General features: G+C 43.9%; 1 protein-coding gene across 1 annotated transcript in view; it reads left to right on the forward strand.

The window, feature by feature from the left end:
* LOC135505745 (probable methyltransferase-like protein 24) overlaps window positions 1-25,930 on the forward strand; it is an 89,569-nt gene that overhangs the window by 39,730 nt on the left and 23,909 nt on the right. Inside the window, exon 2 of the mRNA XM_064924834.1 lies at window positions 18,754-18,852. Within this exon, the coding sequence (XP_064780906.1) occupies window positions 18,754-18,852 (99 nt within the window). The remainder of the gene's footprint in view (window positions 1-18,753; window positions 18,853-25,930) is intronic.

Consider the following 25,930-nt stretch of genomic DNA (forward strand, 5'->3'; position numbering starts at 1 on the left):
GGTAGTGAATCCCTGTTCAAATCACATTTCTTCCGATTAGTGTCTAATGACCATGACCCAGGACAAGCATAATGATCCCACTATATATAAGGCATTGCCTATGGACTCTATGTGCCATTTGCATAAACCTGCTATAGTTCCCGAGTATTATCTTTATCATCAAAAATTGCAATTTGGCAATGTATATAAATCAAATAGATCAGGATCAGTTTCACTCTCAGGATCAGAGTTCACCTCTCCATTCACCAAGGCATGCTGAGAAGTCATTGGTCAACATTTTCAGCACACAACAACCTCTTTACCTATGTCACAATCAGCATAACAACAATCAAAACAATCAATACATAACACATGAATTGTTCCACTCATATAGTTTAACATACAAAAACTTACTCAAATATATCAGTCCGTTTTAAAAATCATTCAGTTTCCAAATCATAGTTCAAAACTCAATTAATTATCCAACCAAAATGTTGAATGACATTGCTCAGTGATTCACATTGGTCCTATCACTCAAAATAATTAAAACCCTCAACTTAACCCACATCAACACTGGCAGCATGTACATTTATGTTAACATACAATAAATTCACCTTATAATTAACCCAATTAACTCTCTCATCGGGGTTATAATTACAGATCAGTATCTCAATGCACTCTTAGCTTAAATTACTATACATTTAGTATGTAAACCTCCTCGATCAGCATGATACCCCAAATGACAATTTCAGACAAGTCTAAATAATTTACGGGCACAGTTGACCAACCCGCTCCCTTTCCCGGCACTCAATCTTCTGGCATTTCTTTATTTTTCTTCTTTAGATAGCTTCACGGTTCAGAGGTGTTAAATAATGTCCCAATTTCAATGTTTCACCTGAGAAAAAACACAACTCCCATTGTCTTGTCCATTTGCCAACCAGTATACCAGCAATATGTTTTGGAACGGATCTCTCTCCATGGTCACTTCACGTGGATTTTTTTGCACTCCTGATAGAAAAGGCATGAGAGAAAAGGTAGTCGATAGCTTCAACTGGAGGCTGTACTGGCTCGAACTCAGGTCTCTCGATGGAAGTGGTGCAGGACAGGGCCGAGGTGAACGCCATTCCTTCCGCCAGTTAGAGGATAATTGGTCTAATAGGGAAAGCAACACTTATTTGAAGGGTTTGAATGACCTATGACCTCTGTCCTGACTTTCTAGCGTGCTTTGACCACCCTCGCTGGAAAGCTGAGAGACATTGGATGATGATTTGAAGGTCATTTATAATATTGTTAATTACGGAGAAGTTTATAGTTATATGTGTGATTCGTGATTCGTCGTATTTTTCTATTTTCTTGAATCAAGTTATGGGTATAATTTTTTATTTATTGAGTTATTATGGATAGAGATTCTAATTTGATTTGTTATTTTAAAATTGTTTTATTTTTTAACCAGTAGTGTTGTTGTTTTTACACATTAGTTACTATGTTAATCATGTGTGAAAATGGGGGATTTACCAGTCTGATGTTTTTGGATAGAAGTTTACACACCTTGAGTGATATATAGAAATGTATTGAATGATATACGAAGGAGTTTATTGTTGCGTTGTTTGTTTTGTTTCGATACAAATCTCACCAGATTGGGTCTGCTGGATGATGGAGATTACTCCTTAAGAATTAGCGGTCTAATTTCCTGATCATATAGCTCTGCCATGAGATTGATAGTGTGATAAGGGGAGTATAAACTAATTTGAAACATTTTTTCAACAGAATGTGATGTTATTCTTTTTGACATTGTTTTAGAAATGTGTATTGACTATTAATATTAAACAAATCAGGTAAATATGTAATTTTTCTATCACACATTGCTCTGTTAATCTATAGTTGTGCTAGGGCCTGATCCAGACTGTTGTATTGGCCATGGCATGTGGCTTTCTTAGGCTGAGGGAGGCGGTTCTGAGGCAAGAAGGGTCTATATGGTATTTCAAGTATGTGGAAAAGAAGAAAACATATATTTGTCCGGCAGTTCTGGGGTCAAGGCATCACTATTTGACAGAAGTGAGAGGGGCTGCAATCTGTAAGCTACCCTTAACCCCCATCCCTCTCTCCCTCTCTCTCTTATCTCTCTCCCCCATCTACTCTCCTGCTCTCTTCCCTTCCCTCCATCTCTCCCTCCACTACTCTTGTTCTTACTAATTGCCCAATTATGTTTTGTGTTTCCCTTCTCCCCTTCGAAGCTTGGCTTGATGAAACACTGCCACACAGTCAGGGACAGTGGATGCCGCAAGCAGAAACAAATAAATTAAGAAAAACAGAAAAATAACGTAGAAATGAAATCTGGTGGTGAAGGAACGACAACCAAACCAATCACAACCGCTGGCCCGCGAGGCACTTACTATGATCACACATAATTTCAAGCTGAGAAAGAAAAAAGGGGGCAGGTGGAGGATGGAAAGAAAGGGGGAGATGAGGGATGAACGTGTGTATGTATGTGTGTGTGTGAGTATGTGAGTGTGTGTGCGTATGTGCCTGTATGTACAGTGGGGAGAACAAGTATATGATACACTGCCGATTTTGCAGGTTTTCCTACTTACAAAGCATGTAGAGGTCTGTAATGTTTTATCATAGGTACACTTCAACTGTGAGAGACGGAATCTAAAACAAAAATGCAGAAAATCACATTGTATGATTTTTAAGTAATTAATTAGCATTTTATTACATGACATAAGTATTTGATACATCAGAAAAGCAGAACTTACTATTTGGTACAGAAACCTTTGTTTTCAATTACAGAGATCATACGTTTCCTGTAGTTCTTGACCAGGTTTGCAAACACTGCAGCAGGGATTTTGGCCCACTCCTCCATACAGACCTTCTCCAGATCCTTCAGGTTTCGGGGCTGTAGCTGGGAAATACGGACTTTCAGCTCCTTTTTCTATTGAGTTCAGGTCTGGAGACTGACTAGGCCACTCCAGGACCTTGAGATGCTTCTTACGGAGCCACTCCTTAGTTGCCCTGGCTGTGTGTTTCGGGTTGTTGTCATGCTGGAATACCCAGCCACGACCCATCTTTAATTCTCTTACTGAGGGAAGGAGGTTGTTGGCCAAGATTTTGCGATACATGGCCCCATCCATTCTCCCCTCAATACTGTGCAGTCGTCCTGTCCCCTTTGCCGAAAAGCATCCCCAAAGAATGATGTTTCCACCTCCGTGCTTCGCGATTGGGATGGTGTTATTGGGGTTGTACTCATCCTTCTTCTTCCTTCACACACGGTGAGTGGTGTTTAGACCAAAATGCTCTATTTTTGTCTCATCAGACAACATGACCTTCTCCAATTCCTCCTCTGGATCATCCAGACGGTCATTGGCAAACTGGCCTGGACATGCGCTGGTTTGAGCAGGGGGACCTTGCGTGCGCTACAGGATTTTAATCCATGACGACGTAGAGTGTTACTAATGGTTTTCTTTGAGACTGTGGTCCCAGCTCTCTTCAGGTCAATGACCAGGTCCTTCCGTGTAGTTCTGGGCTGATCCCTCACCTTCCTCATGATCATTGATGCCCCACGAGGTGAGATCTTGCATGGAGCCCCAGACCGAGGGTGATTGACCGTCATCTTGAACTTCTTCCATTTTCTAATAATTGCACCAACAGTTGTTACCTTCTCACCAAGCTGCTTGCCTATTGTCCTGTAGCCCATCCTAGCCTTGTGCAGGTCTACAATTGTATCCCTGATGTCCTTACACAGCTCTCTTGTCTTGGCCATTGTGGAGAGGTTGGAGTCTGTTTGATTGAGTGTGTGGACAGGAGTCTTTTATACAGGTAACTAGTTCCCAAACAGGTGCAGTTAATACAGGTAATGAGTGGAGAACAGGAGAGCTTCTTAAAGAAAAACGAACAGGTCTGTGAGAGCCGGAATTCTTACTGGTTGGTAGGTGATCAAATACTTATGTCATGCAATAAAATGCTAATTAATTACTTAAAAATCATATTATGTGATTTTCTGGATTTTTGTTTTAGATTCAGTCTCTCACAGTTGAAGTGTACCTATGATAAAAATTACAGACCTCTACATGCTTTGTAAGTAGGAAAACCTGCAAAATCGGCAGTGTATCACATACTTGTTCTCCCCACTGTATGTGTACAAGCTTACATGTGTGTGTGTGTGTACAGTAGTAGGCTTGATTACCAACAATTACGAGACAGACTACAGGGACAAGGTCAAATCAAATCAAATCCAATTTTATTTGTGACATACACATGGTTAGCAGATGTTAATGCGAGTGTAACGAAATGCTTGTGCTTCTAGTTCCGACAATGCAGTAATAACCAACAAGTAATCTAACTAACAATTCCAAAACTAATTTTTTATACACATTGTAAGGGGATAAATAATATGTACATAAAGACATATGAATGAGTGATGGTACAGAGCAGCATAGGCAAGATACAGTAGATGGTATCGAGTACAGTATATACATATGAGATGAGTATGTAAACAAAGTGGCATAGTTAACAGTTAAAGTGGCTAGTGATACATGTATTACATAAGGATGCAGTAGATGATATAGAGTACAGTATCTATGTATACATATGAGATGAATAATGTAGGGTATGTAAACATTATATTAGGTAGCATTGTTTAAAGTGGCTAGTAATATATTTTACATCATTTCCCATCAATTCCCATTATTAAAGTGGCTGGAGTTGAGTCGGTGTGTTGGCAGCAGCCACTCAATGTTAGTGGTGGCTGTTTAACAGTCTGATGGCCTTGAGATAGAAGCTGTTTTCCAGTCTCTCGGTCCCAGCTTTGATGCACCTGTACTGACCTCGCCTTCTGGATGATAGTGGGGTGAACAGGCAGTGGCTCTGGTGGGTGTTGTCCTTGATGATCTTTATGGCCTTCCTGTAACATCGGGTGGTGTAGGTGTCCTGGAGGGCAGGTAGTTTGCCCCCGGTGATGCGTTGTGCAGACCTCACTACCCTCTGGAGAGCCTTACAGTTGTGGGCGGAGCAGTTGCCTTACCAGGTGGTGAAACAGCCCGCCAGGATGCTCTCGATTGTGCATCTGTAGAAGTTTGTGAGTGCTTTTGGTGACAAGCCGAATTTCTTCAGCCTCCTAAGGTTGAAGAGGTGCTGCTGCGCCTTCTTTACGATGCTGTCTGTGTGAGTGGACCAATTCAGTTTGTCTGTCATGTGTATGCCGAGGAACTTAAAACTTACTACCCTCTCCACTACTGTTCCATCGATGTGGATAGGGGGGTGTTCCCTCTGCTGTTTCCTGAAGTCCACAATCATCTCCTTAGATTTGTTGACGTTGAGTGTGAGGTTATTTTCCTGACACCACACTCCAAGGGCCCTCACCTCCTCCCTGTAGGCCGTCTCGTTGTTGTTGGTAATCAAGCCTACCACTGTTGTGTCGTCCACAAACTTGATGATTGAGTTGGAGGCGTGCATGGCCGCGCAGTCGTGGGTGAACAGGGAGTACAGGAGAGGGCTCAGAACGCACCCTTGTGGGGCCCCAGTGTTGAGGATCAGCGGGGTGGAGATGTTGTTGCCTACCCTCACCACCTGGGGGCGGCCCGTCAGGAAGTCCAGTACCCAGTTGCACAGGGCGGGGTCGAGACCCAGGGTCTCAAGCTTGATGACGAGCTTGGAGGTTACTATGGTGTTAAATGCCGAGCTGTAGTCGATGAACAGCATTCTCACATAGGTATTCCTCTTGCCCAGATGGGTTAGGCCAGTGTGCAGTGTGGTTGAGATTGCATTGTCTGTGGACCTATTTGGGCGGTAAGCAAATTGGAGTGGGTCTAGGGTGTCAGGTAGGGTGGAGGTCATATGGTCCTTAACTAGTCTCTCAAAGCACTTCATGATGACGGAAGTGAGTGCTATGGGGCGGTAGTCATTTAGCTCAGTTACCTTAGCTTTCTTGGGAACAGGAACAATGGTGGCCCTCTTGAAGCATGTGGAAACAGCAGACTGGTATAGGGATTGATTGAATATGTCCGTAAACACACCAGCCAGCTGGTCTGCGCATGCTCTGAGGGCGCGGCTGGGGATGCCGTCTGAGCCTGCAGCCTTGCGAGGGTTAACACGTTTAAATGTTTTACTCACCTCGGCTGCAGTGAAGGAGAGGCCGCATGTTTTCTTTGCAGGCCGTGTCAGTGGCACTGTATTGTCCTCAAAGTGGGCAAAAAAGTTATTTAGTCTGCCTGGGAGCAAGACATCCTGGTCCGTGACTGGGCTGGTTTTCTTCTTGTAGTCCGTGATTGACTGTAGACCCTGCCACATACCTCTTGTGTCTGAGCCGTTGAATTGAGATTCTACTTTGTCTCTACACTGACGCTTAGCTTGTTTGATAGCCTTGCGGAGGGAATAGCTGCACTGTTTGTATTCGGTCATGTTACCAGTCACCTTGCCCTGATTAAAAGCAGTGGTTCGCGCTTTCAGTTTCACGCGAATGCTGCCATCAATCCACCGTTTCTGGTTAGGGATTGTTTTAATCGTTGCTATGGGAACGACTTCTTCAACGCATGTTCAAATGAACTCGCACACCGAATCAGCGTATTCGTCAATGTTGTTGTCCGATGCAATACGAAACATGTCCCAGTCCACGTGATTGAAGCAGTCTTGGAGTGTGGAATCAGCTTGGTCGGACCAGCGTTGGACAGACCTCAGCGTGGGAGCTTCTTGTTTTAGTTTCTGTCTGTAGGCAGGGATCAGCAAAATGGAGTCGTGGTCAGCTTTTCCGAAAGGAGGGCGGGGCAGAGCCTTATATGCGCCGCGGAAGTTAGAATAACAATGATCGAAGGTTTTGCCAGCCCTGGTAGTGCAATCGATATGCTGATACAATTTAGGGAGTCTTGTTTTCAGATTAGCCTTGTTAAAATCCCCAGCTACAATGAATGCAGCCTCAGGATGTATGGATTCCAGTTTGCAAAGAGTCAAATAAAGTTTGTTCAGAGCCATCGATGTGTCTGCTTGGGGGGGAATATATACGGCTGTGATTATAATTGAAGAGAATTCTCTTGGTAGATAATGCGGTCGACATTTGATTGTGAGGAATTCTAAATCAGGTGAACAGAAGGATTTGAGTTCCTGTATGTTTCTGTGATCACACCACGTCTCGTTAGCCATAAGTCATACGCCCCCGCCCCTCTTCTTACCAGAAATATGTTTGTTTCTGTCGGCGCGATGCGTGGAGAAACCCGCTGGCTGCACCGCCTCCGATAGCGTCTCTCCAGTGAGCCATGTTTCCGTGAAGCAAAGAATGTTACAGTCTCTGATGTCCCTCTGGAATGCTAACCTTGCTCGGATTTCATCAACCTTGTTGTCAAGAGACTGGACATTGGCGAGAAGAATGCTAGGGAGTGGTGCACGATGTGCCCGTCTCCAGAGTCTGACCAGAAGACCGCCTTGTTTCCCTCTTTTACGGAGTCGTTTTTTGGGGTCATCGGCTGGGATCCATTCCGTTGTCCTGGGTGAAAGGCAGAACACAGGATCCGCTTCGCGAAAGTCATATTCTTGGTCGTACTGATGGTGAGTTGACGCTGCTCTTATATTCAGTAGTTCTTCTCGACTGTATGCAATGAAACCTAAGATGACCTGGGGTACTAATGTAAGAAATAACACGTAAAAAAAAACTGCATAGTTTCCTAGGAACGCGAAGCGAGGCGGCCATCTCTGTCGGCACCGGAAGTACAGGTGAGAGCTCTGTGAGTCGTGGTGCCAGGAAAACAACCTCTCACTCAATGTCAACAAAACAAAGGAGATGATCATGGTCTTCAGGAAACAGCAGAGGGTGCATCCCCTATCTACATTGACGGGATCGCAGTGAAGAAGGTGGAAAGCCTCAAGTTCCTTGACATACACATCACTTACAAACTGAAATGGACCACCCACACAGACAGTGTGGTGAAGAAGGCACAACAGAGAAATTTGGCTTGTCACCTAAAATCCTCACAAACCTTTACAGATTCCCAATTGTCGTATTGTCCAGACGGTGGTGCTGTCTGCCCAACGCATTACCGGGGCAAATGACCTACCCTCCAGGACACCTACAGCACCCTATTGTACACGAAGGCCAAAAAGATCATCAGGTACATCAACCAGCCGAGTCACTGCCTGTTCACCCCGCTATCATCCAGAAGCCAAGGTCAGTACAGGTGCAAACAACCTGGGACCATGAGACTGAAAAACAGCTTCTATCTCAAGGCTGTTAGCCATCACTAGCACATTAGAGGCTGTTGCCTATAGGCATAGATTAGAAAACACTGGCCACTTTAAGGAATGGGACACTAGTCACTTTAATAATGTTTACATATCTGGCTGTCACGCCCTGATCTGTTTCACTTTTCTTTGTGATTGTCTCCATCACCTCCAGGTGTCACCTGTTTCCCTCATTAGTCCCTGGGTACTTATTCCTGTGTTCCCTGCTTGTCTGTTGCCAGTTCGTCTTGTTTGTCAAATCAACCAGTGTGTCTTTCCGTTCTCCTGCTTTTTCCTTTGCACTATTTTTGCTAGTCCTCCCAGTTGTGACCCTTGCCTGTCTGGACTCTGTACCCACCTGACCATTCTGCCTGCCCTGACCTCGAGCCTGCCTGCGACTCTGTACCTCCTGGACTCTGACCTGGTTTTGATCTTTTGCCTACCTCTTGGATTATAATAAATATCAGAGACTCGAACCATCTGCCTCCTGTGTCTGCCTCTGGGTCTCGCCTTGTGCCCTTCTCTGGCATTACTCATCTCATATGTATATGCTGTATTCTATACTATTCTACTGTATCTTAGTCCATTCCGCTCTGACATAGCTCATACATATAGTCTTAATTCATTCCTACTCAGATTTGTGTGTATTGGGTATATGTTGTGTAATGTTGTTAGATATTACTTGTTAGATATTACTGCACTGCATGAGCTAGAATCACAAGCATTTTGTTACACCTGCAATGATATCTGCTAATCATGTGTATGTGACCAATAAAATTTGATTTGATTTGGTGTGTGTGTGTGTGTGTGTGTGTGTGTGTGTGTGCGTGCGTGTGTGTAAACACATCACATTGACAGATCAGACTAATGAAAATGTCAGAGAGGTGAATTATATACTACCACTGGGTCTAGGGTGACAGGAGAAATGACAGAAAACATTTAATTCTCATTCCCCATTACAAATGTACAGCACTACAGTGAACGATTGGAATCCAGCTGGGCTGTTCTGTCTTTTTCTCTTTGTAAAAGCGATAAGGTAGAATATTGTAAACAAATGTATCTAGAACACATTCTGTTGAGTGACATGAATCCTAGTGTAATCAAACACTTTGAGAAGAGAAAAGTCGGGGCCTCCCAGGTGGCGCAGTGGTCTAGGGCACTGCATCACAGCGCTCGCTGTGCCACCAGAGACCCTGGGTTTGCACCCAGGCTCTGTTGCAGCCAGCTGCGACTGGGAGGTCCGTGGGGCGATGCACAATTGGCCTAGCGTCATCCGGGTTATGGAGGGTTTGGCCGGTAGGGATATCCTTGTCTCATCGCGCACCAGTGACTACTGTGGCGGGCTGGGCGCAGTGCACGCTTACCAAGGTATTTCCTCCGACACAGTCGCGTGGCTGGCTTCTGGGTTGGATGCGTGCTTGGTTGGGTTGTGTTTCGGAGGACTTTCGACCTTTCAAACACAAAACGGTTTAGCATGTCCCGGAGCACATCATTTACCATAACCTGGAAAACAGCGGGGACGTTGGTGAGTCCAAATGGCATGACCTGGTACTCATAATGTCCACTGGCTGTGTCGAAGGCTGTCTTCCACTCATCCCCCTCGCATATCCAAACCAGGTGGTAGGCATTCCGAATGTCCAATTTGGAAAACATGATGGCTCCCTGGAAAGGTTCAAACTCCGAGGATAGGAAAGATAGGGTGTAACAGTAATGTCGTTAAGTCCCCGGTGGTCTTGTCCTTCTTCTCCACAAAGAAAAACCCTGCTCCGGCATAACAGAGATGTCCTTCTTCTCCACAAAGAAAAACCCTGCTCCGGCATGAGATGCAGACGGACCGACGGGCCCCAGTGGCCTCTATGTACTCCTCCATAGCATTGGTCTCTGGTCCAGACAGAGAATACAACCGACCTCGAGGTGGTGTAGTGCCTAGGAGAAGATCAATGGCACAATCATGAGAATCATAAGGACGGTGCGGGGGAAGGGAAGTACCACGTGCCTTACTGAACACTTCCAGGAGGTCATGGTATTCAGTGGGAATAGCAGAGGCATCTTGCTAACATCCTGAGGAAGATGACTTGGGGAAGGCTGTGCTGCTTGAAGGCAGTGGGAATGGCAAAATGGGCTCCAAACCAGGATGGAGCTTGTGGTCCAGTCAATCACAGGATTGTGCTTTTGGAGCCAGGAAAATCCCAAAACAACCGGAACATGGGGAGATGCAATGAGGAGGAACTGTATGGTCTCACTGTGGTTACCAGAAACCCGTAATTGAACGGGCACAGGACTATGGGTGACTTCCCCTATAGAGCGGCCATCCAGTGCCCTAGAATCCATGGGAACAAAGAGAGGCTGAGTGGGAATACCAAGCTCCGAAGCAATAGCGGCATCCATAAAACTTTCATCACCCCCAGAGTCAATGAGCACTCGGAGAGACTTAGATTGGTCACCCCACAGCACAAGCACAAAAAAGGGTGTGCGGGTGATGGGAATTAGGGAACAGACCTCACCGTAGTACTGGTACCCACTAGAGACAAGGGTTTCCTAATAGGGTAGGTAGCTATAAAATGTCCTGCCCCTCCACAGTACAGACAACTGTTACTATTGATCCTCCATGAGCATTCCCCAACAGATAACCTAGCTCTTCCCAACTGCATAGGCTCAGGAGTATCCACCTCACCCGTCGTAGAGTCCCGAGAGGGCTCGGGTGGCTTCGAATCTTCTTGGAAAAGCTGCCTTCGGAAACTTCCGGATTCCCGCAAAGGTGAACGAGCCATAGTGGGTGCACGAGTGTGCCTGAGACCAGACCTCCTCTCACTCCCGTGTTCCCTTAGGCGTCCATCAATTTTAATGGTTAGGGCGATAAGGGAGTCGAGGTCCACCGGCAGTTCCCGAGCAGCTAGCTCATCCTTTACCTCCTCAGATAATCCGTGCAGAAAAGTATCGAATAGAGACTCCGGATTCCAGGCACTCTCGGGAGCCAGCGTGCGAAAATACACCATGTAGTCTGCCACACTACGGGAGTTTTTGGCACAGAGAGACAGGAAACAGAGGGATAAATTCACTGGGGAAAATAAGCAACACTTGGAGGGGGTGGAGATAATCACAGGGACAGGTGAAACAGATCAGGGCGTGACAGTGTTAAAGTTACTCTACAGGTAGTGTCACATTTTCAGAGTTAATTTCACTCAAAATGGTGTTAAAATTCCACTGAATTTAGTTGAATTTACACTGCAAAGACTGCATAATTTTATACTTTTTATTTCACTTTTATCTAACCAGGTAGGCAAGCTGAGAACAAGTTCTCATTTACAATTGCGACCTGGCCAAGATAAAGCAAAGCAGTTCGACACTTACAACAACACATAGTTAAAACAAACATACAGTCAATAATACAGTAAAAAGTCTATATACAATGTGAGCAAATGAGGTGAGATAAGGGAGGTAAAAGCAAAAACAAGGCCATGGTGGCGAAGTAAATACAATATAGCAATAAAACACTGGAATGGTAGATTTGCAGTGGAAGAATGTGCAAGGTAGAGATATAAATAATGGGATGCAATAATGGAGCAAAATAAATAAATAAATATAGTAGGGGGAGAGGTAGTTGTTTGGGCTAAATTATAGATGGGCTATGTACAGGTGCAGTAATCTGTGAGCTGCACTGACAGCTGGTGCTTAAAGCTAGTGAGGGAGATAAGTGTTTCCAGTTTCAGAGATTTTTGTAGTTCATTCCAGTCATTGGCAGCAGCAGAGAACTGGAAGGAGAGGCGGCCAAAGGAAGAATTGGTTTTGGGGGTGACCAAAGAGAGATACCTGCTGGAGCACGTGCTACAGGTGGGTGCTGCTATGGTGACCAGCGAGCTGAGATAAGGGGGGACTTTACTAGCAGGGTCTTGTAGATGACCTGGAGCCAGTGGGTTTGGTGATGAGTATGAAGCAAGGGCCAGCCAACGAGAGCATACAGGTCATAGTGGTGGGTAGTATATGGGGCTTTGGTGACAAAACGGATGGCACTGTGATAGACTGCATCCAATTTATTGAGTAGAGTATTGGAGGCTATTTTGTAAATGACATTGCCGAAGTCGAGGATCGGTAGGATGGTCAGTTTTACAAGGGTATGTTAGGCAGCATGAGTGAAGGATGCTTTTTTTGCGAAACAGGAATCCAATTCTAGATTTAACTTTGGATTAGAGATGTTTAATGTGAGTCTGGAAGGAGAGTTTACAGTCTAACCAGACACCTAGGTATTTGTAGTTGTCCACATATTCTAAGTCAGCTCGCCTGGAGGGTTGTTAACACAGTGTCCGAAGAAGGGCCATAAGTATACAGAATGGTGTCTTCTGCGTAGAGGTGGATCAGAGACTCACCAGCAGCAAGAGTGACATCATTGATTTATACAGAGAAGAGAGTCGGTCCAAGAATTGAACCCTGTGGCACCCCCATAGAGACTGCCAGAGGCCCGGACAACAGGCCCTCCGATTTGACACACTGAACTCTATCAGAGAAGTAGTTGGTGAACCAGGCGAGGCAATAATTTGAGAAACCAAGGCTATCGAGTCTGCCGATGAGGATGTGGTGATTGACAGAGTCGAAAGCCTTGGCCAGGTCAATGAATATGGCTGCACAGTATTGTTTCTTGTCGATGGTGGTTAAGATATCGTTTAGGACCTTGAGTGTGGCTGAGATGCACCCATGACCAGCTCTGAAACCAGATTGCATAGTGGAGAAGTTATGGTGGGATTCAAAATGGTCGGTTATCTGTTTGTTGACTTGGCTTTCGAAGACCGTAGAAAGGCAGGGTAGGATAGATATAGGTCTGTAGCAGTTTGGGTACAGAGTATCCCCCCTTTGAAGAGGGGGATGACCGCAGCTACTTTCCAATCTTTGGGAATCTCAGACGACACGAAAGAGAGGTTGAATAGGCTAGTAATAGGGGTTGCAACAATTTCGGCAGAATTTTTTGGAAAGAAAGGGTCCAGATTGTCTCGGCCGGCTGATTTGACTCCTCATAATGTTGAAAATACTCATCCTGGGATAAAATAAGTCAACACTGTTATTTTTACACACTTTTGTACTTTTGATCCAAGGCTCTGGTTAACAATTCTAAGCAAGTTTGCCAGTGTGACCTAGTATAGATTTTTCAGTGGAACATTTCTACTGTCGATTCAAAATTTTTTAAATAGTTTTTTGGGGGTAGATGAGATTGATTCAGGAGTTAAAAGAACTCTGCAATAGAAAAAATTAACAATCGGTGGTGTAAAATAATCCCAGTGTTAGTGTTAATAACAAGTGTTGAGAGTGTGATTGTGTCAGTTTTACTCTGTTGAGATTAAAACATTCCCATCATTATCAGATTTTCCACCATGCTCTACTGCAGGTAGACATTTTTGGATTGATTTTAATATGTGTTTTATAATATATGCTATTTCGCAGACGCGTTTATCCAAAGCTACTTACAGTCATGCGTACATACTGTACATTTTAAGTATGAGTGGTCCAGGGATTCAAACCCACTATCCTGGCTTACCAACTGAACTACACAGGACGATTTTTGCATGGACATTGATTGATCTTATGCATGATAATGGCACTGGAGGGGATGGCTGCCATTTTCCATGCTCCTAACCAACTGTGCTATTTTGTTCGTTTTTTTGTGTTGTTTGTAACTTATTCTTTCAACTTTTTTGTACATAATGTTGCTGCTTCCGTCTCTTATGACCAAAAATAACTTCTAGACATCAGAACATGAATTACTCATCTCGAAGTGGACAAAGATTTTTTCTTTACGAGTCTGACGCAAAGGACACACTGCTTTCTCAGGAACGGGCCCACATACCCGTAATTTGCGTGAAGAAAAGACGGAGAAAAAGGAGGCGGAGGTTGGGCTACCTTCGGAGAATTAATAGGCGAGTGTGTAAACCCCCACTGCCATCCGTTCTATTGGCCAACGTGCAATCATTGGAAAACAAAATGGATGATCAAGATTATCCTACCAATGGGACATTAAAAACTGTAATATCTTATGTTTCACAGAGTCGTGGTTGAACGACTACACGGATAATATAGAGCTGGCGGGATTTTCCATGCTTCGGCAGGACAGAGAAGCTACGTCTGGTAAGACGAGGGGCGGGGGTGTGTCTATTTGTCAATAACAGCTGGTGCAGGATGTCTAACATTAAAAAAGTCTCAAGGTATTGCTCGCCTGAGGTAGAATACCTTACGATAAGCTGTAGACCACACTATCTACCAAGAGAGATCTCATCTATATTATCTATATTATCATCTATATTATTTGTAGCCATCTATTTACCACCGATGCTGGCACTAAGACTACACTCAAACAGCTGTATAAGGCCGTAAGCAAACAACAAAATGCACATCCAGAAGCGGCGCTCCTAGTGACCGAGTAATTTAATGTAGGCTAACTTAAATCTATTTTACCTCATTTCTACCAGCCTGTCACATGTGCAACCAGAGGGGAAAAAACTCACCATCTTACCTCTACACACAGAGATGCGTACAAAGCTCACCCTCCATTTGGCAAATCTGACCATAATTATATCCTCCTGATTCCTGCTTACAAGCAAAAACGAAAGCAGGAAGTACCAGTGAGTCTCTCAATACGGAAGTGGTCAGATGCTACGTTACATGACTTTATTTCCTAGCATAGACTAGAATATGTTCTGAGATTCATCCAATGGCATTGAGGAGTATACCACCTCAGTCATCGACTCCATCAATAAGTGCATTGACAATGTCGTCCCAACAGTGACCACACATACATACCCCAACCAGAAGCCATGGATTACAGGCAACATCCACATCAAACTAAAGGCTGAGCTACCGCTTTCAGGGAGTGGAACACTAATCCGGACACTTATAAGAAAGTCTGCAAAGCCCTCAGACAAACCATCAAACAGGCAAAGCGTCAATACAGGATTAAGATTGAATCCTACCACACCAGCTCTGACGCTCGTCGGATGTGGCAGGGCTTGAAAACTATTACGGACTACATAGGGAAACCCAGCCGCCAGCTGCCCAGTGACGCAAGCCTACCAGATGAGCTAAATGCCTTTTATGCTTGCTTCGAGGCAAGCACCAGCTGTTCCGGATGACTGTGTGATAACGCTCTTGGTAGCCAATGTGAGCAAGACCTTTTAAACAGGTTCACAAAGCCGCGGGGCCAAAGCCGTGGGGCCAGACGGATTACCAGGACGTGTACTCAAAGCACTGACATTTTCATCCTCTTGCTGACCAAGTCTGTAATACCTTCATTTTTCAAGCAGACCACCAAGGAAGTGAAGGTATCCTGCCTAAATGATTACCGCCCATGGAACTCAAGTAGGTAGCCATGAAGTGCTTTGAAAGGCTGGTCATGGCTCACATCAACACCATCATCCCGGATACCCTAGACCCACTCCAATTCGCATACCACCCAATATATCCACAGATGACGCAATCTCTATCACACTCCACACTGCCCTTTCCCAACTGGACAAAGGGAACAACGTGTGAGAATGCTGTTCATTGGCTAGAGCTCAGCGTTCAACACCATAGTGACCAGAAAGCTCATCACTAAGCTAAGGACGCTGGGACTAAACACCTCCCTCTGCAACTGAATCCTGGACTTCCTGACGGGCCATCCCCAGATGGTAAGGGTAGGCAACAACATGTCTGCCACACTGATCCTCAACACTGGGGCCCCTGGGGTGTGTGCTTAGTCCCCTCCTGTACTCCCTGTTCACCCACGACTGCGTGGCCAAACACAACTCCAGCACCACCATTAAGTTTGCTGACGTCATAACAGTGGTTGGCCTGATCACAGACAATAATGAGACAGCCTGGCAGTGTGGTGCCAGGACAACAACCTCTCCCTCAGTGTAATCAAGACAAAGGAGCTGATTGTGAACTACAGAAAAAGTAGAGCTGAACCAGCCCCTATTAACATCAACAGGGCTGTAGTGGTGGGGGTCGAGAGTTTCAAGTTCCTTGGTGTCCACTTCACCAACAAACTATAATGGTCCAAACACACCAACACCTTTTCCCCCTCAGGAGACTGAAAAGATTTGGCACGGGTCCCCAGATACTCAAAACGTTCTACAACTGCACCATCGAGATCCTCCTGACTGGTTGCATCACCGCCTGGTCGGGCAACTGCTCGGCATCTAACCGTAAGGTGCTACAGAGGGTAGTGCGTACGGCCGAGTACATCACTTAGGCCAAGCTTACTGCCATCCAGGACCTACTGTACATTGATACCCCCTACCTCCATTTGTTTTTTACACTGCTGCTACTCACTGTTTATTACCTATGCATAGTCACTTCACCCCTACAAATGTACAAATTACCTTGACTAACCTGTCCCCCGCACATTGACTGTGTATTGATACCCCCTGTAAATAGTCTCGCTATTGTTATTGTTACTTTTTTTGACCCAGAAAAGTTTGGTGACCACTGTTCTAGAGTTTTCCCTGTTAAACACTATCAATGTTTCCCTTTACTGTACTTGTATTTACTGGGGATCCCCATTAGCTGCTGCTAAGGCAGCTACTCTAAATGGGGTCCAAACACATTAAAGCACTTACATTACATTCAGTGGCAAGAAAAAGGATGCGAACCCATTGGAAATGTAATTTAAAGTGGGTACAGCGTCTGTGTTTACAGTAAACGTGTGCTGGAAATTTTACAGAACGTTCAGGTTTGAGCTCAGCAGACCTGAAATTTGCTCAATGCTGAAATACATTTGAGGTAACATTGCTTATGTATAGTTAATGTATTGTTACGTTTTAATGATAACATTCACCTCCAGTAGGAACTCACATGGTGAAGTCCACAGGACTGAAAATGAACGAATTAAACATCCAAGTCTCTGTCACTATAATAAATAGGAAGAGGAAGAGAGAGGCCCAACCCAGCAGTTGCCGTTTTTTTTGCCCACCAAGCAAGGAGTTTTTGTATGGCGGTCAATGAGAAAGTTTCACATTTTGTCAACAAAACATTTATGGTTTATTTTCTACAAGCAGATTTTTTGACCGAATATACGTTTTGTAATGCTTAAGTTGGTAGGAGTGTACTGACATGTGACATCCCGACAAAACCCCTTTTTATATTGGAGTTGTCTCGAGATGGCTGTGCATATGCATGGCACGAGGCTAGTAGCATAGTGTCTCTCTCCATTGAATACAGGCAGTCAACGTGAACAACCCTCATCAAATATTCAAAAAATAATTACAACAATATATCCATAATATTTGCTAAAATTCACTCGAAAAGGCAAAGCACACTGGAAAACTAAATTGGAGGCGTGGCTTAGTGGGGGACGTGGCTTTCAATTTGTTGTTTTTGGCCACCTGTGAGTGCAAGTGTTGTAACAGTTGAAGTGGTCTATGGTTATGTTATAAAACATTATGAGCATGTCAGCTGCCAGTCCTGAAGTCTTTGTAAATGTTTATGTAACACCATAAGACATTACAGACTTGTAAATATAATTGAAATCAAAAATGAGCGACAGACATTTTTGTGTAATGGTTAAAAATCCTGTATGATGTGTTATTGCATCAGTACTAAGCACAGTGCTAATTTAACACTACCATGTACTACTGTAGGACAAATAACAGTACACTGTGCACAGTTACCACACATGAAAACACATACACACTGTTAATATTGTCCACATGAAAACACAGAAAGAGAACACAGACAATTGCCAACATGATCCAGTTATCATCATTCTATAATTGTAGGGCAAACAGAACCACACCATGGAACGTACTCCTCCAGTTGTCTAGTTGGCCAAAATGGAGATAGATTGCTGGAACACAGCACATTGCTATTATTATCTCTCTCTCTCTCTGCTGTAATCACAAACAGACACCTTCCTGTGATGATGAATGAGGTCACTAAGCCTAGGCCTGTAAAGCAGCCAGGAACAACAGGAATGTGACACAGAAACCCTCCTGTAGAGGGGTATGTACTGGGACAGAAACAGAAACACGTTTCCAGTCTCACAGTTGGGTGGATATTGTAGCAGGACACAAGGTTTGGCATTAATGTCACTTTAATGGATGACAGAGGGCGGATTTGATTATGCTGAGCAGTGGAGCACCGGTCTGTGGCCCGTAACATGAATGGGCAAAAGCGGTGAGAGATGAGCATCCATCTCAAATCAGTAATCTGTGCCGCTTGGTCATGTTGTCAACAAAGCAGCACGGTAATTTTTAGAAAACCATACAAAATCTCTTTTCCATTAAATATATGTTTGAATTTTCTAACTTGTCAGAGGCATTACAAAATGTATTTTGTATGTGAAAACACAGAATCATACTCATTACTACTTGTGGTTAATTATGTCACCTTTGTTCTGAGCCGACTTCACCGTGGGCTTTGAACGGGGACCTGGCTCATGTCTGGGAGGCAGCACGGTTTCGAAACGAAAGCAATCATCTTTCACCTAGTGCAAAACACGCCTACCCAGGAGCCAGGGCCAGATTAATCTAATTCCCTCAGTCATTTTCAGGATTCCACACTGATAGTAACACTGATGCTGATTGGCTGTCTCCCTGTTGCTTTTTCCAGTCTCCCAGGTGGCATATAGAGCTCGAGCCGTGGGCCAGTGACAACCACTCCCTGGAGGAGGAAGCTAGGAGGTTCCTTCACTACATCACTACACCACAGGTGGGTCACATTCATTTAATGGTTGCATCCAAATTGGCACCCTATTCCCTATATCTAGGTGGCAAAGGTCCGGATGGATATTGTCATTTATCAGCGTAGTAACAAACTTTCACCTCACGACCCATGCGAGTCTGGTAGAAAATGAACAGTCAATCATGTGTTCAATGAAATGTGATGATATTTAGATGAAATCAGATCAAAGTATGATGACCAAAGTATGAAAATGTACTGTTGCTTCTACAATTATAAAGTTTGATCATAAAGTTACTGGTCACCTCCCCCCGTGTCATACACTTGGATTCAGGAAGCTAGATTTTGCAGCTATGCAACTTTTCAGGGAAGTCAGGAACCAATATACACAGTCACTTAGGAAAGCTAAGGCTAGCTTTTTCAAATCCTGTAGCATCCTGTAGCACTAATTCCAAACAGCTTTGGAACACTGTAAAGTCCATGGAGTATAAGAGCACATCATCCCAGCTACCCACTGCTCTGAGGCTAGGAAACACTGTCACCACCGATAAATCTACGATAATCGATAATTTCAATTAGCATTTTTCTACGGCTGGCCGTGCTTTCCACCTGGCTACCTCTACCCCGACCAACAGCTCTGCACCCCCCGCAGAAACTTGCCCAAGGCACCCCCGCTTCTCCTTCACCCAAATCCAGACAGTTTATGTTCTGAAAGAGCTGCAAAATCTGGATCCCTACAAATCAGCTGGGCGAAACAATCTGGACCATCTCTTTCTAAAATTATACACCAAAATTGTTACTAGCCTGTTCAACCTCTCTGAGATCCCCAAAGATTGGAAAGCTGCCGCGGTCATCTTCCTCTTCTAGACCCAAACTGTTCTAGACCTATGTATCTATGTATATACATCCTGCCCTGCCTTTCTAAAATCTTTGAAAGCCAAGTTAACAAACAGATCACCGAACATTTCGAATCCCACCGTACCTTCTCCACTATGCAATCTGGTTTCCGAGCTGGTCATGTGTGCACCTCAGCCACGCTGACGGTCCTTAACGATATCATAACTGCCATCAATAAAAGACAGTACTGTGCAGCCGTTTTCATCGATCTGACCAAGGCTTTCGACTCTGTAAACCACCGCATTCTTAACAGCAGACTCAATAGCGTTGGAATAGTAACCAAAAAGTTGCAAGATCTAATCCCCAAGTTGAGGTAAAAACCTGTCGTTCTGCCCCTGAACAAGGCAGTTAACCCACTGTTCCTGGGCCATCATTGAAAATAAGAATTTGTTCTTAACTGACTTGCCTAGTTAAATAAAGGTAAAAATAACAAAAATAGCCTTGGTTTCTCAAATGACTGCCTCTCCTGGTTCACCAACTACTTCTCAGATAGATTTCAGTGTGTCAAATCGGAGGGCCTGTTGTCCGGACCTCTGGCAGTCTCTATCAGGGTGCCACAGGGTTCAATTCTCGGGCAGACTCTTTTCTCTGTATATATCACAGATGTCGATCTTGCTACTGGTGACTCTCTGATCCACCTCTACACAGACAACACCATTCTGTATACATCTGGCCATTCTTTGGACACTGTGTTAAGAAACCTACAAACAAGCTTCAATGCCATACAACACTCCTTCCGTGGCCTTCAACTGCTTTTAAAAGTTAGCTAAACTAAATGCATGCCCTTCAGCCGATTGCTGGCCACACCCGCCCGCCCGACTAGCATTGCTACTCTGGACGGTTCTGACTTAGAATATGTGGACAACTACAAATACCTAGGTGTCTGGTTAGACTGTAAACTCTCCTTCCAGACTCACATTAAGCATCTCCAATCCAAAATTAAATCTAGAATTGGCTTGCTATTTCGCAACAAAGTCTACTTCACTCATGCTGCCAAACACACCCTCGTAAAACATACTATCCTACCGATCCTTGACTTCGAGCCATGTCATTTACAAAATATCCTCCAACACTATACTCAGCAAATGGGATGTAGTCCATCACAGTGCCATCTGTTTTGTCGCCAAAGCCCCATGTACTACCCACCACTGTGACCTGTATGCTCTCTTTGGCTGACCCTCGCTACATATCAAATCAAATCGAATTTAGTTATATAGCCCTGATATCAGCTGATATCTCAAAGTGCTGTACAGAAACCCAGCCTAAACCCCCAAACAGCAAGCAATGCAGGTGTAGAAGCACGGTGCTAGGAAAAACTCCCTACAAAGGACAAAACTTAGGAAGAAACCTAGAGAGGAACCAGGCTATGAGGGGTGGCCAGTCCTCTTCTGGCTGTACCGGGTGGAGATTATAACACAACATGGCCAAGATGTTCAAATGTTCATACATTTTTACATTTACATTTAAGTCATTTAGCAGACGCTCTTATCCAGAGCGACTTACAAATTGGTGAATTCACCTTCTGACATCCAGTGGAACAGCCACTTTACAATAGTGCATCTAAATCATTTAAGGGGGGGTGAGAAGGATTACTTATCCTATCCTAGGTATTCCTTGAAGAGGTGGGGTTTCAGGTGTCTCCGGAAGGTGGTGATTGACTCCGCTGTCCTGGCGTCGTGAGGGAGTTTGTTCCACCATTGGGGGGCCAGAGCAGCGAACAGTTTTGACTGGGCTGAGCGGGAACTGTACTTCCTCAGTGGTAGGGAGGCGAGCAGGCCAGAGGTGGATGAATGCAGTGCCCTTGTTTGGGTGTAGGGCCTGATCAGAGCCTGGAGGTACTGCGGTGCTGTTCCCCTCACAGCTCCGTAGGCAAGCACCATGGTGCATGACCAGCATGGTCAAATAATAGTAATCACAGTGGTTGTTGATGGTGCAACAGGTCAGCATGGCCAGGTGGACTGGGGACAGTAAGGAGTCATCATGCCAAGTAGTCCTGAGGCATGGTCCTAGGGCTCAGGTCCTACGAGAGAGAGAGAGAAAGAAAGAAAGAGCATACTTAAATTCACACAGGACACCGGATAAGACAGGAGAAATACTCCAGATAAAACAGATTAATCCTAGCCCCCCGACACATAAACTACTGCAGCATAAATACTGGAGGCTGAGACAGGACGGGTCAGGAGACACTATGGCCCCATCCGATGATACCCCCGGACAGGGCCAAACAGGCAGGATGTAACCCCACCCACTTTGCCAAAGCACAGCCACCACACCACTAGAGGGATATCTTCAACCACCAATTTACCATCCTGAGACAAGGCCGAGTATAGCCTACAAAGATCTCCGCCATGCACAACCCAAGGGGTTTGCCAACCCAGACAGGAGGACCACGTCAGTGACTCAACCCACTCAAGTGACGCACCCCTCCTAGGGACGGCATGGAAGATATTCATCGCCAAACCCACTGGCTCCAGGTCATCTATAAGTCTTTGTTAGGTAAAGCCCCGCCTTGTCTCAGATCACTGGTCACCATAGCAACACCCACCCGTAGCACGCGCTCCAGCAGGTATATTTCACTGGTCATCCTCAAAGCCAACACCTCCTTAGGCTGCCTTTCCTTCCAGTTCTCTGCTGCCATTGACTGGAACAAATTGCAAAAATCACTGAAGCTGGAGACTTATATCTCCCTCTATAACCTTAAGCATCAGCTGTCAGAGCAGCTTACTGATCACTGTATCTGTACATAGCACACCCAACTACCTCATCCCCATATTGTTATTTTTAGATATCTTAACATCTATCAATCCAGTGTTCATGCTAAATTGTAATTATTTCACCTCTATTGCCTAATCATTGCCTTACCTCCCTAATATAACTACATTTGCACACATTGTACATAGTTTTTTTCTACTGTAAGTTTGTTTATCCCAAGTGTAACACTGTGTCGTTGTTTTTGTTGCACTGCTTTGCTTTATCTTGGACAGGTCACAGTTGTAAATGAAAACTTGTTCTCAACTGGCCTACCTGGTCAAATAAAGGTGACATTTTTTTTTATAATAATTTGGTGACATCACCCTTATTTAATTTTAATACACCAACGGTAACATGATATTCTCTTACCTAATTGAAATAAGTACCGCCTTGTAACCAAGATCGGAGAAGACGTATTTGCAGAGGAGTGTGTTTTATATAGCTAGATAGCTATTCTATTGGTGCCCAGATTTGACTGTAGGGTGTCAGCAATATTTTAAAAAGTTTACCGTTATTCATCTATGACAAAGATTCTTACAGCGGGGCTTTAATTGGTTCATCTCGCTCTATTGACTCCTTGTGGCGGGCTGGGAGCCTGCAGGCTGATTTTGGTCATCAGTTTTATTCTTTTTATATATTTTTTTAACTAGGCAAGTCATTTATGAACAAATTTTTATTTACAATGATGGCCTACCAAAAGGCAGAAGGCCTCCTGCGGGGACGGGGTCTTGGATAAAAAAATATCTATACACTACCTGTAAAAAGTTTTAGAACGCCTACTCATTCAAGAGTTTTTATTTTTTGTACTATTTCTACATTGTAGAATAATAGTGAAGACATCAAAACTATGAATCATGTAGTAACTCAAAAAGTGTTAAACAAATCTAATTATATTTTGTATTTGAGATTCATATAGCCACCCTTTGCCTTGATGACAGCTTTGCACACTCTTGGCATTCTCTCAACCAGATTCAACTGGAATGCTTTTCCAAAAGTCTTGAAGGAGTTTCCACATATGTTTAGCTGCTTTTCCTTTACTCTGCAGTCCGAAACATCCCAAATCATCTCAATTTGGGGGATGGTGGAAGCCAGGTCATCTGATGCAGCACTCTATCACTCTCCTTGTTAGTAGAATAGCCCTTACACAGCATGGAGGTGTGTTGGGTCATTGTCCCACTAAGCGCGAAGCAGATGGAATGGCGTATCGCTCCAGAATGCTGTGGTAGCCATGCTGGTTAAGTGTGCCTTGAATTCTAAATAAATCACAGACAGTGTCACCAGCAAAGCACCTCCACACCATAACACCTCCTCCTCCATGCTTTACGGTGGGAAATACACATGTGTAGGTCATCCGTTCACTGACATCACAAGGCGATTGGAACCAAAAATCTCCAATTTGGACTCCCGACCCATGGACATTTTTCCACCGGTCTAATGTCCATTGCTTATGTTTCTTGGCACCAAGTCTCTTCTTATTATTGGTGTCCTTTGGTAGTGGTTTCTTTGCAGCAGGTTGACCATGAAGGCCTGATTCACACAGTGTCCTCTGAACAGTTGATGTTGAGATGTGTCTGTTACTTGGACTCTGTGAAGGTATTTATTTGGGTTGCAATTTCTGAGGCTGGTAACTCTAATGAACGTATCCTTTGCAGCAAAGGTAACTCTGGGTCTTCCATTCCTGTGGCGGTCCTCTTGAGAGCCAGTTTCATCATAGCGCTTGATGGTTTTGGCGACTGCACTTGAAGAAACTTTAAATTTCTTGATATTTTCCATAATGACTGACCTCCGTGTCTTAAAGTAATGATGGACTGTCTGTTTGCTTATTTGAGCTGTTCTTGCCAAAATATAGACTTGGTATTTTACCAAATAGGGCTGTATACCACCCTACTTTGTCACAACACAACTGATTGGCTCAAACACATTTAAGAAGGAAAGAAATTACACAAATTAACTTTTAAACATGAAACTATTTGTGAGAAGATAAAATGTGATTTTAACTTTTAAATGAGAGAATTGTTTCATAAGTAAACTTATGCTCAATCAGTTACCCCATCCATGGGAGCACAGACATTGGCTAGAAGGATGAAACACACCCCTTCTCCTACCCAGTACAAAAGCCCCCTAACGATCATGAACATTTAGTTCCAGAAATGTGAGGACTGCTGTCCTGAGGTTTAGAGGGGCGAATTCCATTGTGGATGTGATGATCACCAAGCTGGAATGGTAAATTTCGACTAGACCAGCCAGAATACAGCATGAGCTGGTTATGGCAACTCCTAGATGTTGAGTTATCAGCTGCAGCTGTAAACGTACGTGGCCTAGAAAAGGACAGACAATCTCCTAAGAACGACAGGGTACTTCAAAGTATCCGCTCCACAACACTACGACCAGAAAGGTTCTTCAAAGGACAATGGCGATGTCTGCTGGGCAAACCAGTCTTCCATCTTCGACCCATCTATCGAAGTGCAGCTCAGAGTAAATATATATTTTGGATTTTCCTTTTCCCGAATGGGCGCTTATTATAATGCATACGATTCTGTATAGCGGTAGCATAGCTTCTCAAGGTTCAATAGAGACCCAATCCCTTTGTCCCTCTGTCTTCCCGCTCTTTCATTCAAACCAAACCCCCTTCCTTTGTGTAACCAGCCGTCATATCGGATTAGCCCACTAGGGGCTTTTCATGACATGATTAGTAATCTATGTGTGATCTATCCTGTGTATATATATGTAATTCTGTGTAATTATTTAGGTATTTAGTAAATAAATAATTAAGACAATTTGTGTATTGCTGATTCAACTTGTTAGCTAGGGTTCGTACAGATAACCAAGTACTTACGACAATCAGAATGAGACCAATCGAGGTGACGATTAATAGTTGAATGCTATTGATATAAAAGAACTGCAGACCTTTAAGAGAGTGGATTCGGGAGATAACCGCTCTATATAAATTAATGCTTAAATGGTGCCCCAGGTTATTTATGGTTTAATTCAATCATGTAATCAATTAAACGTTAGGTAATCGATTTGATAAAATAGCATGTCACATAATTTAATCATAGTCAGAGACACGACACCAGCATGGACCAGCTTTAAATTTAAGCTGGTCTATAACCAACTCTAACTGTAAATAAAGCACCCTTTTCATATACTGTGGGGCAAAAAAGTATTTAGTCAGCCACCAATTGTGCAAGATCTCCCACTTAAAAAGATGAGAGAGGCCTGTAATTTTCATCATAGGTACACTTCAACTATGACAGACAAAATTAGAAGAAATCCAGAAAATCACATTGTAGTATTTTTAATGAATTTATTTGCAATTTATGGTGGAAAATAAGTATTTGGTCAATAACAAAAGTTTATCTGAATACTTTGTTATATACCCTTTGTTGGCAATGACAAGAGGTCAAATGTTTTCTTTAAGTCTCCACAAGGTTTTCACACACTGTTACTGGTATTTTGG

The sequence above is a fragment of the Oncorhynchus masou genome, chromosome 19 (assembly GCF_036934945.1).
Source record: "Oncorhynchus masou masou isolate Uvic2021 chromosome 19, UVic_Omas_1.1, whole genome shotgun sequence".
In the NCBI taxonomy this organism is placed as follows: domain Eukaryota; kingdom Metazoa; phylum Chordata; class Actinopteri; order Salmoniformes; family Salmonidae; genus Oncorhynchus; species Oncorhynchus masou.